The sequence below is a fragment of the Ipomoea nil genome, unplaced genomic scaffold (assembly GCF_001879475.1).
Source record: "Ipomoea nil cultivar Tokyo-kokei standard unplaced genomic scaffold, Asagao_1.1 scaffold3100, whole genome shotgun sequence".
NCBI classification, from domain to species: Eukaryota; Viridiplantae; Streptophyta; class Magnoliopsida; order Solanales; family Convolvulaceae; genus Ipomoea; species Ipomoea nil.
In genome coordinates this window covers 181,270-197,526 of record NW_017619528.1, presented here as the reverse complement: position 1 = coordinate 197,526, position 16,257 = coordinate 181,270, and the positions used below count along the sequence as shown (strand labels likewise).

Sequence of the window (16,257 nt, the reverse complement as noted above, 5' to 3'; positions counted from 1 at the left end):
TAGTTGCCAAGTATTGTTATCCTGGAGGACTTTAATTTTTGCCTGTATTGAGTTTTTCCAATAGTCTTGCTTAATAGCCTGATTATACGTGCGGGGCTCTGTTATGGAAGTGACAAACATGGTGATGGCCTTGTGTGAATCTGTCAAGTTATCATAAGAGATGACTCTAGAGAGAACGTGAGGAGATGTCCCTTGTTTTGTTATTATATCATAGTAGTAATCTTGAAGTTTGCTAGGTATGCGTCTTTCTCTGTTTGAGCGACGCATACAAACTGGGTGTGTATCACTGGCTGCTTCAACATCATTTTCAGCAGCTTCTTGTGGTTCAAGAGACATGGGCCTAGGTGACTGTTGACCATTCATAGCAGCATCATGCACTGGTGTGTTATTGGAAGTGATTTCGTGTGGTGACTGCCTAGCAGGCGACTCTCCAGAAATAAGCTCATGACGATCAACATCAACCCATTGATTGGCATCTGATTCACCAGTATTCACATATTCAAAATTCAAGGATGTTGATGTGGGAATGTTTGGCAATGGAGGATTGAACTCAGTTGGCTTTGTAACCTGTTAGATAGAGGGAATTCCAATTCGTGGAAAACCACATCTTGTGACACAAAAATGGATTTGTCAACCAAGTCATACAAAATGTAGCCTTTCATGTTAGCTGGCATCCCAATAAAAATGCACTTTCTGCTCCTAGGTTCCATTTTATTTCTTGAATGGGGCAGAGTGGAAGCAAAACAATGGCAACCAAATACTTTAAGGAATTTAAGATCAGGATCTTTACCATGTAGTCTGAGATAGAGGCTTTCTCCTTCAATCACAGGTGATGGGAGACGATTGATGATGAACACAGAATGCCTAACACACTGCCCCCAAAATTCCAATGGTAGATTGGCTTGAAACCGAAGAGTTCTAGCAACATTAAGTATATCTTGGTGCTTTCTTTCAACCACAGCGTTTTGTTGCGAAGTATTGACACACGATCTTTGGTGAATAATTCCTTTCTCGGCAAAGAAATCTGCCATGTCAAATTCTAAGCCATTATCACTTTTGATTGTCTTGATTAAGGCCCCAAACTGTGTGAATGCTGTGAAACCTCCTTATCAGTTCTCTAACTTCTGACTTCTTCTTCATTAGGTGTAGCCAAGTGAATTGAGAGTAATCGTCCACCAAAGTCAGAAAATATTGTTCCCCTTTCATCAATCATACCGGGAAAGGACCCCATTTATTCGCATGGATGAGCTCAAAACATGCTTTTGTTGTTGTAATACTCAAAGGGAAAGGAGAGCGTTTATGTTTGGCTAAATGACACACATCACAAGCTTTATTAGTAGAAGATAAACTCGGGATTTCTTTGAACAAATGCAATTTATTCAAGGGGAAATGTCCCAAACGTTGGTGCCATATCTCAATTTTATTACATTGCATGATCAAATTTCTATGGTAAGAAGCAGGTTTCATTCATGGCCTCTTCAAGTATAGTCCCCTCTCTTGCTTAGCTAAACCACCGTCATCCCATGGGGTTCCCGAATTAGACACTGCCCAGAAGAAAATATCAAGCTATAAGAGGTGTCTTGAAGCAATTTGTTCACTGATACTATATTGAATTGGAAGGATGGGATGTGCATAACATCTCTTAACCACAAGTTGTTCCCAAGCTTTACACTGCCTTTATGATTCACAGCAACACGGTTCCCAGTGGGTAGACTAACTTTTTCCCCTTCAACAGTGGAATATTCATCAAAATATTCAATAGAGCAAGTAATGTGATCGGTAGCACCCGAATCTAATATCCAAGTAGAATTGCAAATTGAAAGGGAATTAATACGGGATGAGAAATACTTTCCTTCGCTGTTTTCCTCAGTGAATCTGGGAATAAGGAGACTGCAGCAATAGTATTGGAATTGGAAGGTTGTCCCATTTGGTTTTGCATAGCTAGCATGAGCTTATGAAACTGATCACTACTAATTCCCAGATCAACCATGTTGTTTACCACTGGTGCAGCATTTTGTTGCTTCATCTTGGACTTGTAGTTGGGCACCTACCTGGGGGGTAGCCATGCTTCTTATAACACTTGCCAATGGTGTGCCCCGTTATGCCACAGAAAACACACTTAGCTTTGTTGCTTCCATTATTTGTATACTGTCTGCCATTGTATGAATTAATAGCAGCTATAACCTCCTCTGCAGGTGGCTGAGAAAACTGAATAGAATTAGCTTGGTTAATTTCTAGGCCACTTATGTTGATGTTTGTTGTGCCAATCTGCCATTCCACCTTTTCTGCCATTATAGTCATCGTTCAACCCTTGAAGGAATCTTATCACTTGATCGACGTCCCGCTCTTTTCTGATTACGTCGATGAGATCGCAACTGCACTTCGGATCGCACTTACATATTGGGAGAGGCCTCATCGAATTCATCTCCTCCCACATAGTCCTACATTTTGTATAATAGTCACTCACGGAAAGAACACCTTGCTTCAGATTATAAATCTCATTATGTAGCGTCGAAATCCTCTGTGCGTCGCATTGTGCGAATCTCTTTCTCAAATCCTCTCAGACTTCTCGTGCCTTGTCCAAGTGTATGATGCTTTGAGCAATGGAGGTGTGTACTGATTTGAAGATCCCGGAGCACACTATCAGATTACAGCGCCTCCAAGCCGCATACTGATTGCTTTCTCTATTCGGAGATGAGTTATTGTTATCGATGATCCACCATTTATTCTTCACCTCCAAGCCGATCCTCATGGAGATGCACCAGGAAGTGTAGTTGGAACTGCCTATTAAGGGAGGATTAATTAGGATCGCACAGGGATTCTCGTTCACGTTGAGGAAGAACGGATTCTCCAGATCATCTGTTCCGTAGCTTCTCTGTGTTTGTGGATTGGAGTTCCTCTGCGGAACCGTCATCGATGCAGTGTGAGCTAGTAAGCGAGCGATCGGTGAAGCTGAATTCCTTTCTTGACTCGCCTCGCCGGAGATGGGGGCGGCGTACGAACCCCGCCTCGGAGGCTCTGATACCATATCGTAAACTGAACTTTACGAAAGCAGGGAAGGGAGAGAGTTTCTCATTGGAATGCCTTTGGTACGTAAAACTGATTCATTAACTGGAAAAGGGAAAACTGCCACCTTATGTAGCAACAACAGTTATAACAACTAAAGAAAGGAAAATACGAATGTTCCCTTTTTACATTTCCATCAATAAAGAATGCATGCTAAGGGGTAATAACATGTATAAGGGTAGGCTTACAGGCTATGGCTAAACAAAAATGGCCCAAATCACTTCAAAACATGCAATACTTAGACTTCACTTAGGGAGAAATGAGGCAAGTTCTAGCATAACACCCACGAGCGGAATCTTACATAAGCCTTCACTAGCAATGTATAACACACAAGAGAAAGAACTAATTCAATTAATGAGTGGTTAACAAGACTATTGGCAAGAGAATAAATCAATCACGTGTTACACCTCAAATCATCAATCACAAATTGAATTGTAACAAGTACCACCGAAACAAAACACAAACCAACAAGAGAGAATAAATGTAACTACATGCTAAGACAAGTAACTTATTAACCAAAAGAATTTGAGTCATCTAAGCAAAAATTTTGAAATTTACCCTAAATTGTAAACTCCTCCCCCACACTTAAAACTTTGCATTGTCCCTGATGCAAAACCAAAGAAAAGAAGGAAAAGAGAAAAGAGAAAGGTAAAAAGAATAAAAAAACACGAACTAAAGAAAACAAAATAAAAGACTAACTAGATGAAATAAAGAAAAGTAATAAAAATGCAATATGAAAGATAACATAGGGTGCCTCCCAAGAAGCGCTAACTTTAACGTCGCTAACTCGACGTAACCTCTTTATGGAGTGCTCATCCCGGTTGATCCGCACGAGGTTATCCTCATTCCAAGACATGGTGTAGAGCATGTTGCGTTCTCCAACTCCAAGAGATTGTGGCTCATCAAGAACATTAAATGCAACTCTTTTTTCCCAAAAAAAAAAAAATCATTGTCCCCTTCCTTGCATCAATTACAGCTCCAGTTGTGGCCAAGAAAGGTCTCCCCAAAATGATTGGAACATTGGGATTTTCTTGCACATCTATCACAATAAAGTCACAAGGCACAAAACACTTGTCCACACGGACTAGAACATCCTCAATAATTCCAATGGGGCTCCTAGAAGACTGATCAACGAATTGCAATGTAAGTTGGGTTGGTTGTGGAACCCTCAAATTCAAATTTTGACAAAGGGATAGAGGCATGACATTCACATTGGATCCTAAATCGTAAAGGGATCTTTTTATAAGACGGCCACCAATCACACAAGGGATAGTAAACTTCCCCAGATCTCTATGCTTACGAAGAGGCTTCCCTATACCAGGTGTCAAAGCACGGTACTCTTGTGCCATAGCAATCATTTCTTGCTCCCCATACTTCCTCTTCTTAGCAAGAATATCCCTTAAAAATTTTCCATAAGATGGAACTTGTGAAAGCAAATCAAGTAGGGGCATTGAAACTTTCAAACTTTCAACTACCTCCAAAAACTTTTTCCACCTACTCTCTTTTACTTGCTTTTGAAATTTTTGAGGGAAGGGAAAAGGTGGTTCATACCTTCTCACGGGCTTCTCCATCTCATCACGAACTTGTGGATTTGGCTTCAAGATAGCTGGTTCAACTTCTTCCTCATCAAGTTTCTCCTCAATCTCCACATCAACAATTTTATTTGGAATTGATGTTTCAATTGGAAGAGATAGCTCACTAAGTATCTTCCCAGTCCTTGTAACAATTGCATTAACATGTGCTATAGGATTTTCGGTGCAAGCGGGCAACTTTCCAGTGACTTTGGTGGAAGATGTAGATGCTTGATTGGCAAGTTGATTCTCTAGCATGTTATTGTGGGCACTCAATTGATCCAACCTCTCATTCACTTGATCGATCCTCTCTTCACTTTGCAGCTGGGACTTGAGCAACATACACATCATGGCCTCCAAGTTTTGTGGTGGTGGAGCCTTCAAAGCGGGTAATTGAGATTGAGATTGCATACCTTGAAATTGTTGCCCTTGAAAACTCGGTGGACCTCTATTAACAAAGTGTTGGGATTTGCAGCCTCATTGGGTTACTCCATGAAAAATCTGGGTGGTTCCTTACGGTGTTAGGATTATAGGCTCCTTGAGGTTGAAAGGATTGTTGTGGTAGCCTATTATATCCTACCAAATTAATATGTTCCATAAGGGATTGAGAACTTGAATCATTTAGGCATTCCCCCAAATTATGTCCACCACAAAGGTCACACATCAAAACTTGACCCAAAGGAGTAGAAACATAACTCACATTTTGATTTTTGAGAGTGATTTGGGCTAGCTTTTGGACCAAGGAAGCTACATTATCTACCTTGGCTGACAAGGCTCACTTCATGAATGCCTCCTACAGGTTTTTGAGAAGATCTCTCCAAGTACCATGTTGATCCATTCATAGCAATCTTCTCCAATAATTCATCGGCTGGAGTTGGATCCAAAACTGTGAATGATCGACCCGAAGAAGTATCAACTAGAACTCTTGAACTATCAAGCAAACCTTCATAAAATGCCATCATCAAATCCCAACTTTGAATGCCATGGTGTGGACACTGCCTCCTCAACTCTTTAAATCTCTCCCAACCCTCAGTCAAAGATTTAGTTGCCAGTTGCTTAAAATTTTGAATTGCTCTCCTCATCCTTTGAGTCTTGGAAATTGGGCAGAACTTTTTCAAGAACTCTCCATGTAGTTGATCCCATGTAGCAAAATGGTTGTCTGGTAGTGAGATGAGCCAACTACGAGCTTTATCCTTTACCAAGAAAGGAAAAAGACGTAGCTTAATGGCTTCTTGAGGGACTCCATTTATTTTGAAGGTGCCACATACCCTTAGGAACTTTGTGATATGGGCATTGGGATCCTCTATGAGTGACCCTCCAAATTGATCCGAAGCAACCATGTGTAGAATGGCTGGCTTGATTTCAAAGTTGTTGGCCTCCACACCCGGCACATTAATGCTGTCATGCTCCTCAACATCTGGAGCAATGTAGTTAGACATGGATCTCCCCACAGGTGGTGGTTAATTGACTCCATTGTCATCTCCACATCCATTAGGATTTAGATTGATTTGGTTTCCTAGTACTTGTGTCATTCTTCTCTGCTTTCTAAGGAACTTGGCTCTTTTCTCAATCTCAAGGTTCAAAGGCAATAATCCTTCTTTACCCAAAGATCGTGTACGCATACAAAACCAAGTTCTTAGATTGCAGTACAAAACCAAGGTTCAAAGGCAATAATCCGTTTTGTTCTATTTTTGCTAACTCAATGGAAACAACTTATTATGGGTTAGCAAAAATAGAACAAAATAAAAATAGATTAGACTCCTAGAATAAAACTTTCACTAATGTTAATACTTAACGCCACTTCCCAGGCAACGACGCCAATTTGATTGCAGTATATTTCTCAAACAAATAATACATGGAGTATCAGGTTATCGATCCACAGGGAAGTGGAGTATTAATCACTAGCTATTAATTTATGTACGAGAAGCTAATCCTAACGAAAGACTTAATTGAGCAATGGCAAAACTAAATAAAAGAACAAGTATGCAAGTTTGTGGAAACAATTGAGAAAGAGTGAGATTCTTGGGATTTAAGTATTTAATCACCTAATGCCAATCCTAAGAACAATATTAAAATCTGGGTTTAACAAGTGTGAGAATGCAAAGGTGGTGTAGAGTTACTCCCGTAATCTCTAACCTAAGTGAATATTCGCTCCCGCGATATAAACACACAAAAATAAAAGAACAAGCATTCATAATAAGTCCCTAATTACTACCATCTCCCGATGTGTAACAATCAAGAATTAAACTCCATAACATATTTGTCCTCTCCCAAGGTGCAACAGTTAAGTGCAATTGTGTGTACCATAAATTATGCCCAACTCCCGTTGTGACACAAACAAAGTTATGAACCAAGTTATTTGGGCCCTAAACTACTAGCAACAATAATATGAAACACAATTGCAACACAAGTTAAAACCCAAATAATAATATATTAAAGCATTAAAGAACTAAGCACATAGTGTAACACCCCATTCTTTTAATCAAAATTCCCAAATACTTAACTTAATAAGACAAGCTAAACAAGAAATAAAGAAATATTTCAATAACTTAAACCAACTAAAAACCAACCAACAGGTGTTACCGCCACAATCACCACTCGAGGTGACTGCACAGGCTAAAAAGGGAAAACTAAACAGGTCACTTCAATAAAATAACTGCAAAGTTTGGGGTATAACCCCGGTGTTCAACACCAACAAAAGAGTAACTAAGTCAGAAATCAACAAGTATATGAAAATGAACAACAGAGTCTAAACTCAATCACCAAAACATAAAATATCTAGCAACTAACTACTCATTTACGCACTACAACTACTCGTGCACGCTCAACAACTCGGCCCACCTGAAAGGGGTTACAAAAACAGTTTGAAAATAAACCCGTTAGCAAAATAATGCTAAGTATAAAACCACTCAACCCTGTAAAGTACTATAGAATATAGGTTTTGAAAATCATTTAGCATACACACGTAGTTACAAGTATTTCAACACTTAAACAACAACTCCACAGTTCATAGACAAATCTATATGCTTGCAAACTAGTGAATATATAAACAACACAATAGTCATGCTTTCACAAGTGCTCAACTTAACACAACACTCATGCTTCAATAATTACAAGTAAACATAACTCAATATACAAACCATTGCTATCATGTCAAACAATAAGCAACAACCAGATATACAACTTAACAATATCTAAATGCAACACATGCAAACAAATGAGTCAACCAGATATACAACTTAACAATATATACTCTCACGCTCAAAGCAAAAGTATACTTTTTCTTTGGAGGTTCCTGTTGAATCACAATAATCCATTTTTCTCTTCTTTCCCTTTGAGTCACATACACTCACTTTCTCAACTTTCTCTTTGAGTCACACAGACTCACTTTCACATCTTTAAATGTGGGCGAGGCAAGAACTTCACCACTTGTGAGTGGACCTGATCCGGGCTCGGCATCTAGCCGGCTTAATAACCATCTCGCTCACAGAACCACTCTCTCGGGTTCTAAACTCAAACTCGGTGAAATCAAGTATCGTACTTGTCAGTGTATACACCCCCTAACCGGGATTCCAAGGCCGGCGAGTAGTATCCAACCTAGTAACGTGGGAATACGCCTTTCGTTAATGACATCGGACCGCAATGCCCATTTCATTCTCAAAATTTCTTTCTTTCACTTTTCTTCCGAAAGGACATAGTCCTAACGGGCATCCGAAAACGAAATTGCCTCACAATAGATACATATATAGATATGCATCATGCAACATCTTTCTCATGCCACAAACTCTACTTATGCAAATTGATTATGATTTTCCAAGATAGATATTGGTTTTTGAAAGTGAACTTAGGTTTATTTAGAGCTAATGATACACTTTAAATTAATGAAATGCACTAACACGAACTCTTCACTATAAACCAACTCAAATCTCATTCACTGTAATTCTCAAAAACAAGTACTGCTTATGCAACAATTCTCAAGGCATAGCAAAACTTCTCAATAAATACTAACAAGTTTTTAGGCATGCTTCTCAACTCATAAAATATAATCAGATGCATTGACACACACAGAGGAATGGTTTAATGGCAATAGCAACAACAACAACATACTCAAACTTGGCAAATTCAACTATAAATCCTGCTTTACAACTCTGAATTCAACGAAACGAACTTCTACGAGTGAGTTGTAACAGGCCCGAGTTTCCAAGCCTCATGGGCCCACTAGCCCCAGTCTGAACAACGCGTAGCTCAGCTTCAAAGGGCCTAGCCAGTACGTAGAATAGCCTGGCGGAGCTTGGTGGCGAGGCTTGGGAAGCCCCGCCACTTGTCTCCGCCAAGTAGCGGTGCCTGGCAACGGACCATGCCATGGTCCGTTGCCATTGACCGTCCCTCAACTGGGCTATCCTACGGACCATGGCGCAGTCCGTTGCCTAGCTCCGTTGAGTCCACTAGTGCACCATCTGTGTGCACCAGTTAGCAACTTCTTCCCTGTAAATGCAAAACCAATACAGAACAACACTTATAAACCACCACAAATGACCACAACAACTATTTAGCATTTCAACACAACTAAGTCTCAAAATAACACCTAATAGAGAATGAAAATGGTAGTTTGGGAGTCCATGGTTTATACCTCTTCTTGTTCTTCCTCCTTGCTTTGATCTCAGCCTCCTCTCCACTCAACTTCCACCACTTCCTTCACCACCTAAACACCCCAAACAAGAACACAAACTAAGGCTAAGGAATCTTAGAGATTGGAGACTATAAGGAAACCTTAAGGTAAGATAGAAATGAATTGAGGAGATATGATGAGAAAACTTACTGTAATGCTTCTTCTTTCTTAGCAGACACAACTTGGGAGATGCAAGGGAATGAGATTAGGAAACAAGAATGAGTAGTGTTGGTTTTTATAGGGTGCAAAACCCTAGGTGAAGAGGCAAATGATTGGTTGTGGGTGAAATGGGAAATTTGCTTGAACTCTAAATGATCACACAAAGGTTGGAGGCTTATGGTCCACCTTGCATCATGAACCATAGTCTAAAAGTGAATTTTGGTTAACTTTGGGGTCAAAATAAATTTCCCAAAAATGTTTTCTTGTTAAACACTTGGTTCAGTTTTATCAGATTTCTTTCCGGTTTCACTCAGATTTGCTTTTCGGGTCACAACTCGGTACATAAATGTACCCGAAAATTTAGGATTTCTGAAATAAAATAAATTTCAGCGTTGAATTTATTTAAAAACTTAGCTCAAAATATTTAATTCATGCACCATTTTCGAAATAAATTTTGGAAGGGTGAAAAAATAGCTATTTTGGAATTTCGAAAATAGAATTTAGAAAATTAAATTTTGGGTTGTCAGATTCTACCCTCCTTAGAAGAATTTCATCCTCGAAACTTCTGATAAATGGACAGATTTTCTCAACACGGAAGCTTTCAAAAAGATAGTAGGATTTGCAAGGATTAGCTTGCAAAGATAGTAGCACACCACAACTAAAGAACTAAACAAAACTAACACCTAGGTAAAGTCTACTAACTGAACTAAAGCTTAACGGTTTACCTTGGTTAAAGTCTCCAAGAGCACCACCCTAAGGCAAGTCGTTGTTGTCCTTTGTAGTCTTGGGATGTGTTCCCGTGTTCTTGTTGAGAGTGTTTGAGTTTTGTGTTAACTATTACTCTTGGTTTTTGACTTATATATATGTATTCCGTTTCGAAAATGGTTTTACAAACTTATATCTTACCTATGTATGATATTTCACATGTATTGGTGGGTTACCAGCATTATTTGCTAACCGGGCGTCGTCCCATGTTTTATATGCTTCTTTCAGGTGATGCTTAGACGAGTGCGCGGCAAAGTGCCAGCTAGCATAGTTTCCCCTTTGTGTTTTGTGGCCTGTGAGCCAATATAGACGTAGTACTCTGTTGGATGGTTGTAGATTTTAAACAATACAGATTTAGCCTGTGCGTTCACCCTTGGGTGAGCGTGGCATAACACCCCGTTTTCTCGTTTTATATATATCTTATCTTTCAGTCTTCCGCTGTGTTTGGTATTTTGGTTTAAGTTATCTGCATGTTTTAAGGCTTTAAATAGCTTGGTTTTAGGGGGTGTTACAACCACACCTTAAGAAAAAAATGGATTTTCTTAACACCACCACCATCACCACCATCACACCGTCAGTACCATTAGCACCACAGCACACCACCACCACCACGACACCACTATCATCACCACCACACCATACCACCACCACCACTACCACTTATTATTATTATTATTATTATTATTATTATTATTATTATTATTATTATTATTATTATTATTATTATTGTTATTATTATTATTATTATTATTATAACAAATAATATATTCATTTTCAGGAAAATGTGCTGGAAAAAATTGATTAAAATGGCATGTTAAGTGGCTATTTTTTGGTACAATTATCAGTGCGGTCCACTTTCGATTTGGATCGGATCAAAGTGGATTCGGGTTCTTCGTAGTGAGACGAAGAGATTGATATATTGTACGCTAAAAATGGATAATGGGTGAATGAGATATTGATTCTCAATGTAGACCCATTTGAGTTGGAAAATGAAGGGAAAAAGTGAGCTTTTGTCCCACATTAATTTGGGAAGAGAATTTGCCCCACTATTTATACAAGAGCTCCTTTTAAGCTTATTGAATTGTATAGTATAGAGGTTTTTTCTCGCACGTAGAGGGTGCAAATCAAATCTCAAAATGAGATCGAATCCAATTCAGCCAGCTGTTACGTAACTAATTTTAATTTTAAATTTTGATCTTCCACCCCTATATAAGGAGTTGAGCAGTAGAGATTTACACACAACAAGAAAGTTTCATTTTTGCCTCAAACAATATATAATAATGGTTTCACCTCCCTATATAAGGAGTTGAGTAGTAGAGATTTACACACAACAAGAAAGTATCATTTTTTGCCTCAAACAATATATAATAATGGTTTCACCTTGGGCCATTGTTTCTTCCTTGGCCGAAATGTGTAATATGGCCGAAAGTGATGTCAGCTGTTACGGAACTAATTCTTTGAATTAATTCCAATTTTAAATTTTGAATTAAAATCCTTGTTAATGGCCGTGGGCCATTGTTTCTTCCTTGGCCGAAATGTGTAATGTAACACCCCGTGTTACGGCCCCTAAAACCAATTAATTAATTAACCCATAGCCCAAGAGAAAGAATAAATTATAATAATTAATTAGGGAAGAAGGCCCACCATAATCCATGGGCCCTTATCCCTAAACCCAATCCTTAGTTCCAAAAGAAATAGAATTAGCAAGCCCATAATATTAGTTCCTAACTAGGACTCCTAAATATATAAATAGGGGACTTAAGGGGCACCTAAAAACCCCCCACCACAAGAATAACGCCCACCACCCCAAAGAGCTCCAAGAATCCCCCTAGAAGAAATCAAGAAAGCAAGAAAGCTTAAAGAAAGACCCTTCATAGCCAAGGAATTAATTAAGGCTAAGAGGTAACCCATGTCTCAACAAAACCTATTTTCATAGCTATGATTTCCCCCGTAGGATTTCCCCATATTATTGTGTATTGATGATTCACGATATTGCTATTGATGATTGATGGGATAATTCCATGGGTGATCTTGATATTGAGAGATTCTTGATAATTATGATGTCCTTGATGATTATGTGGAGTTCTTGATGTTCATATGTCATTCTTGATAATTGTATATGCTTATGTGTTATTTGCACCGAATCTTGTAATTGGAGGACGAATCGTATTCTTGTGGGTATAAAAGTGATTAGAACCCTAGGTTGTATTGTATGATATCATTCTTGGTTTATCGGGTGGGAAATTGCATGTTTAGGGTGTTGATTATGTTAGAAAAGCATCATAGGTTATGTGTCGTACGTTCCTCGTATTTGATTCGTTAATTGACTACGTGTTGATCGTTAATTGCGTTGTAAAGTGTCTAAGCATGGTTTCGGGTTCCACAATGGTTCCCGGGGCGTTTTTGTGATGAAAAGAGTCAGTGGGGGGGGGGGGTAGGTGGGGGTAGGGGACCCGCCACCTACCCGCGGCCAAGTCGGACAGACCTGGCAGCGGGCAGCTGCCCGCCGGGCACCCGCTGCCCGGAACAGTACACGCCGGCGGGCAGCCGGCGGGTGGACCCCCACCCACCGGCTACCCGCTGGAAAATACCCCAACCCGGGGTTTCGGCTTCCCCGTTTGAGGTTTCCCCGACCCCCGTGGTGTCCCAACGGACTCCGTCTATCGTGCCTATGTCTAGTTTGATGTTTCGGGTACCGTTCGTAGGTTGTATGAGTCTTATATATTGCATGCTAGTTGAATTGGTATCCCGTTGACCTAGGTGAAAGGAGTATGAACCCCTTAGGACCATTCTTAGTATGTGAAGGATCACGCATAGGTTTTGTTATACGTTTTCTCCCCCTTCCCAATGTGTTAATGTGGGTTGCATGTACTTTCTATGTGTTATGTGTGCATGTAACCCCGAATTACTCAAGATCAATCGGGCTATACGGGCAGTCGGGTGGACTGAGAACCATACCGGCTGTTAACCAGGATGGTAGAGACCGGTCAGGTATATAAATATTATATAGGACTAAGTTCCACTATACGGGCAGTCGGATGGGCTGAGAACCATACCGGCTGTTAACCAGGCTGGTAGAGACCGGTCAGGTATATAAATATTATATAGGACAAAGGTCCACTATACGGGCAGTTGAATGGGCTGAGAACCATCCCAACTGTTAACCAGGCTGGTAAAGACCGGTCAGGTATATAAATATTATGTAGGACAAAGGTCCATCAGTCGGTTGCGATCGGCTCCTCCGTAAGGTGAGACGGGGCAGGGTGCTGCGGGGCCGTGTCAGAGCTATATGCGCTGACCCTCATGTATGGGCATGCGATTGGTCCTGTGGCGCCAACAAAGTGTGCTATGTGATGAGATATGGATGAGTGTGTTTATGATTATATTGGGGGATGTGACTATGGGATCTATGCTGGGGATTGTTTACATTGGGTTATGATTATTAATTGTGCTCAGCTCTATCTGTCTTGCCGTGGAGGATTGTATACGCCTGTTATAACTGTTGCTTGTGTGTAGCCTTATCTGTCGAGTCATTCCCGGTTTTAAAAGCTAGAGTCTCATAGGATATATCTTCATGCTTTAAAATGGTTTTCGTATATCTATATATATCTCTATATGTATTGTATTTCAAACGCGTTGGAGTGGGTTACCAGCATCTCTCGCTGAACAGATATATTTGGCTTTCAGGCACAGACGAGTAGTTCACTGGAGCGCGCTAGAAGCTTGGACGTAGCTTAGATAGTTTTTCCCTTTCGGCCTGCGTGCTATGATTTAGTACTGATACTAGTTGAGGATATTAGTTAGTTAGCATGTGCACCTGAGTTCTCTAGCTTAGGTGTGGCATAGCACCCCATACTCTTGTACTATGTTTTGGGATTCAACGAGATTTCACCTTTATTTTATAAGTTTTAAATATCCTGAAAATCTGGGGTGTTACATGTAATATGGCCGAAAGTGATGTCAGCTGTTACGGAACTAATTCTTTAAATTAATTCCAATTTTAAATTTTGAATTAAAATCCTTGTTAATGGTTGCTGTTACAGGAGTTGTAGGGATGTCCTTAAGTGCCTAATTAAAAGCTATTTAATCTCCCACCCCTATATAAGAAGGAGTTGGGCAGTAGAGATTTACACACAACAAGAAAGTATCATTTTTGCCTCAAAACTCTCTGCTTCTACTCCTTTCTTAAGCCATACTGTGTTCATAATTGTGCTCTACTTCGTCGGATTCCTTGTTTGGGTGCTCAAACATTGACCGTAGCAAGTTTAATAATCTTATTTTTATTGGATTATTATTTGTTTTTCACCAACGGATATCCAACAAAATGAACCAAATAAAAAAAAATACAATTTCATAACTTTTAGTCAAATAGAAAATAATATTTTCTGACATTTAGCTAAATAATAAAAAATTTAAATATTTTATGAAAAATGAGTTAGTTGCTAGAAAACATTTTGAAGGGATATATATGGTAGAGAATTTATTATAAAACATATTTGTCAAATATAACAAATTAAATTGGTCTGCCAAATTAAATTAAATAAGCAACACAATTGATAAAACATTTGTGAGGATGTAAATCACCACATTTTAGTAGCACAGGAAATAGGTGCAGAGTTTTGAACCTTGTCTCTTCTTTAAAATACGTCTACCAAATCAATGAGCTAAGCCTGTGTTGGCATATGCTTTTGAGGACGGAGGTTTATTAGATCTATTGTATTTCATGTGGCTATTGACAAGCTGCCCAGCTGCAATGGCGGACATGAGGGAAAGCTCCCCGGCAAGAACAGCCCCGGCTACAATGGTTGCTAGCCGTCGAGAATTCGACCCCGGCTCCTCCTTGTTCGCACCCTTTACACCCAGCAAGTTCAACATCCCACGGTGCCCACCTCTATCGACGGCATGGTCACGGAGACATGGAGGTCCTTTCCCTCGTTGATGGCTTCCATCATTGTCATACAGTGCGAGCTCTCTATGTTCTGTGCGGGGTATTGGCCCGTGGCGATATAGACGGAGGAAATGATGTTGCTTGCGTGGGCGTTGAAGCCGCCCAGAGCTCCGGCCATGGCGGAGCTGGTGAGGTTTTTAAGCATGTTGAGTTCTACTAATGAAGCAGCGCTGGTTTTGAGCACTTTCTTGATGACGTCTTCCTTGATGACGGCCTCGCAGACGACGGACTTTCCCCGGCCTTCGATCCAGTTCACGGCGGCGGGTTTTTTGTCAGAGCAGTAGTTGCCGGAGATGCCGATGATATCCATGTCGGGAAAGTCGGTCTGGAGAAAGTCCAATACATTCTGGACACCCTTGGAGACCATGTTCATCCCCATAGTGTCTCCGGTGGAGCACGAGAATCTCATGTACAGATTCTTGCCGGCGATGGCACATTTGATGCTCCGGAGCCTTGCGAAGCGGCTGGATTTGTTAAAAGTCGCGGAAAGGGTTTCGAAACTTTTTGGGTCATGTAAGTAAAGCATGAGTTCCCCCGCCTGTTTCGCGGTGGCGAATCTCACAACCGGAGCTCGAGTCATGGCTTCTCGGAGAACCACGCTGGTGGCTCCACCGGAGGCAAGGATGACTTTGTAGTCCCGATTGGTGCTGGCCACCAAGCAACCCTCTGTGGTAGCCATGGGAACAGAGTTGTAACACCCCGTGTTACGATCCCTAAAACCAATTAATCACTTAACCAATTACCTAAAGAAAGAATTAAATTACAATAAGGGAAAATGACACTTTTTCCCCCTAAGTTATATACTTATAGCCATTTTTCCCCCTCAATTATTTAGGTAAGCACATTAGCCCCCTCAATTATTCTAAAAGTGGTGATTTTTCCCCCCTGATATATTAAATTGACATTTCTACCCTTAAAGTAAATATTTTATTTATTTTACTTCTCCAACAAATTATCGCGTATACGTAGGGATGACCACGGTTCAGATCAAACTGAACCGGACACTATAGCAATTGAATTAAAAGTTTCCGGTTATGATTCAGATCTAGAACCTAATATTTGGATTTCAATTTATTAAA

At 40.1% G+C, this 16,257-nt stretch overlaps 1 protein-coding gene and 1 pseudogene across 1 annotated transcript; both read right to left on the bottom strand.

The window, feature by feature from the left end:
• Positions 1-3,043: 3,043 nt before the first annotated feature.
• On the bottom strand, positions 3,044-5,048 carry LOC109166457. Its single transcript, XM_019315410.1, has 2 exons — positions 4,041-5,048; positions 3,044-3,133 (listed from the first exon to the last, which is right to left on the bottom strand). Exons 1-2 carry the CDS (start codon positions 5,046-5,048, stop codon positions 3,044-3,046), a joined length of 1,098 nt encoding a protein of 365 aa, XP_019170955.1.
• Positions 5,049-14,861: 9,813 nt separating this feature from the next.
• On the bottom strand, positions 14,862-15,872 carry LOC109166456 (annotated as a pseudogene).
• Positions 15,873-16,257: the final 385 nt, after the last annotated feature.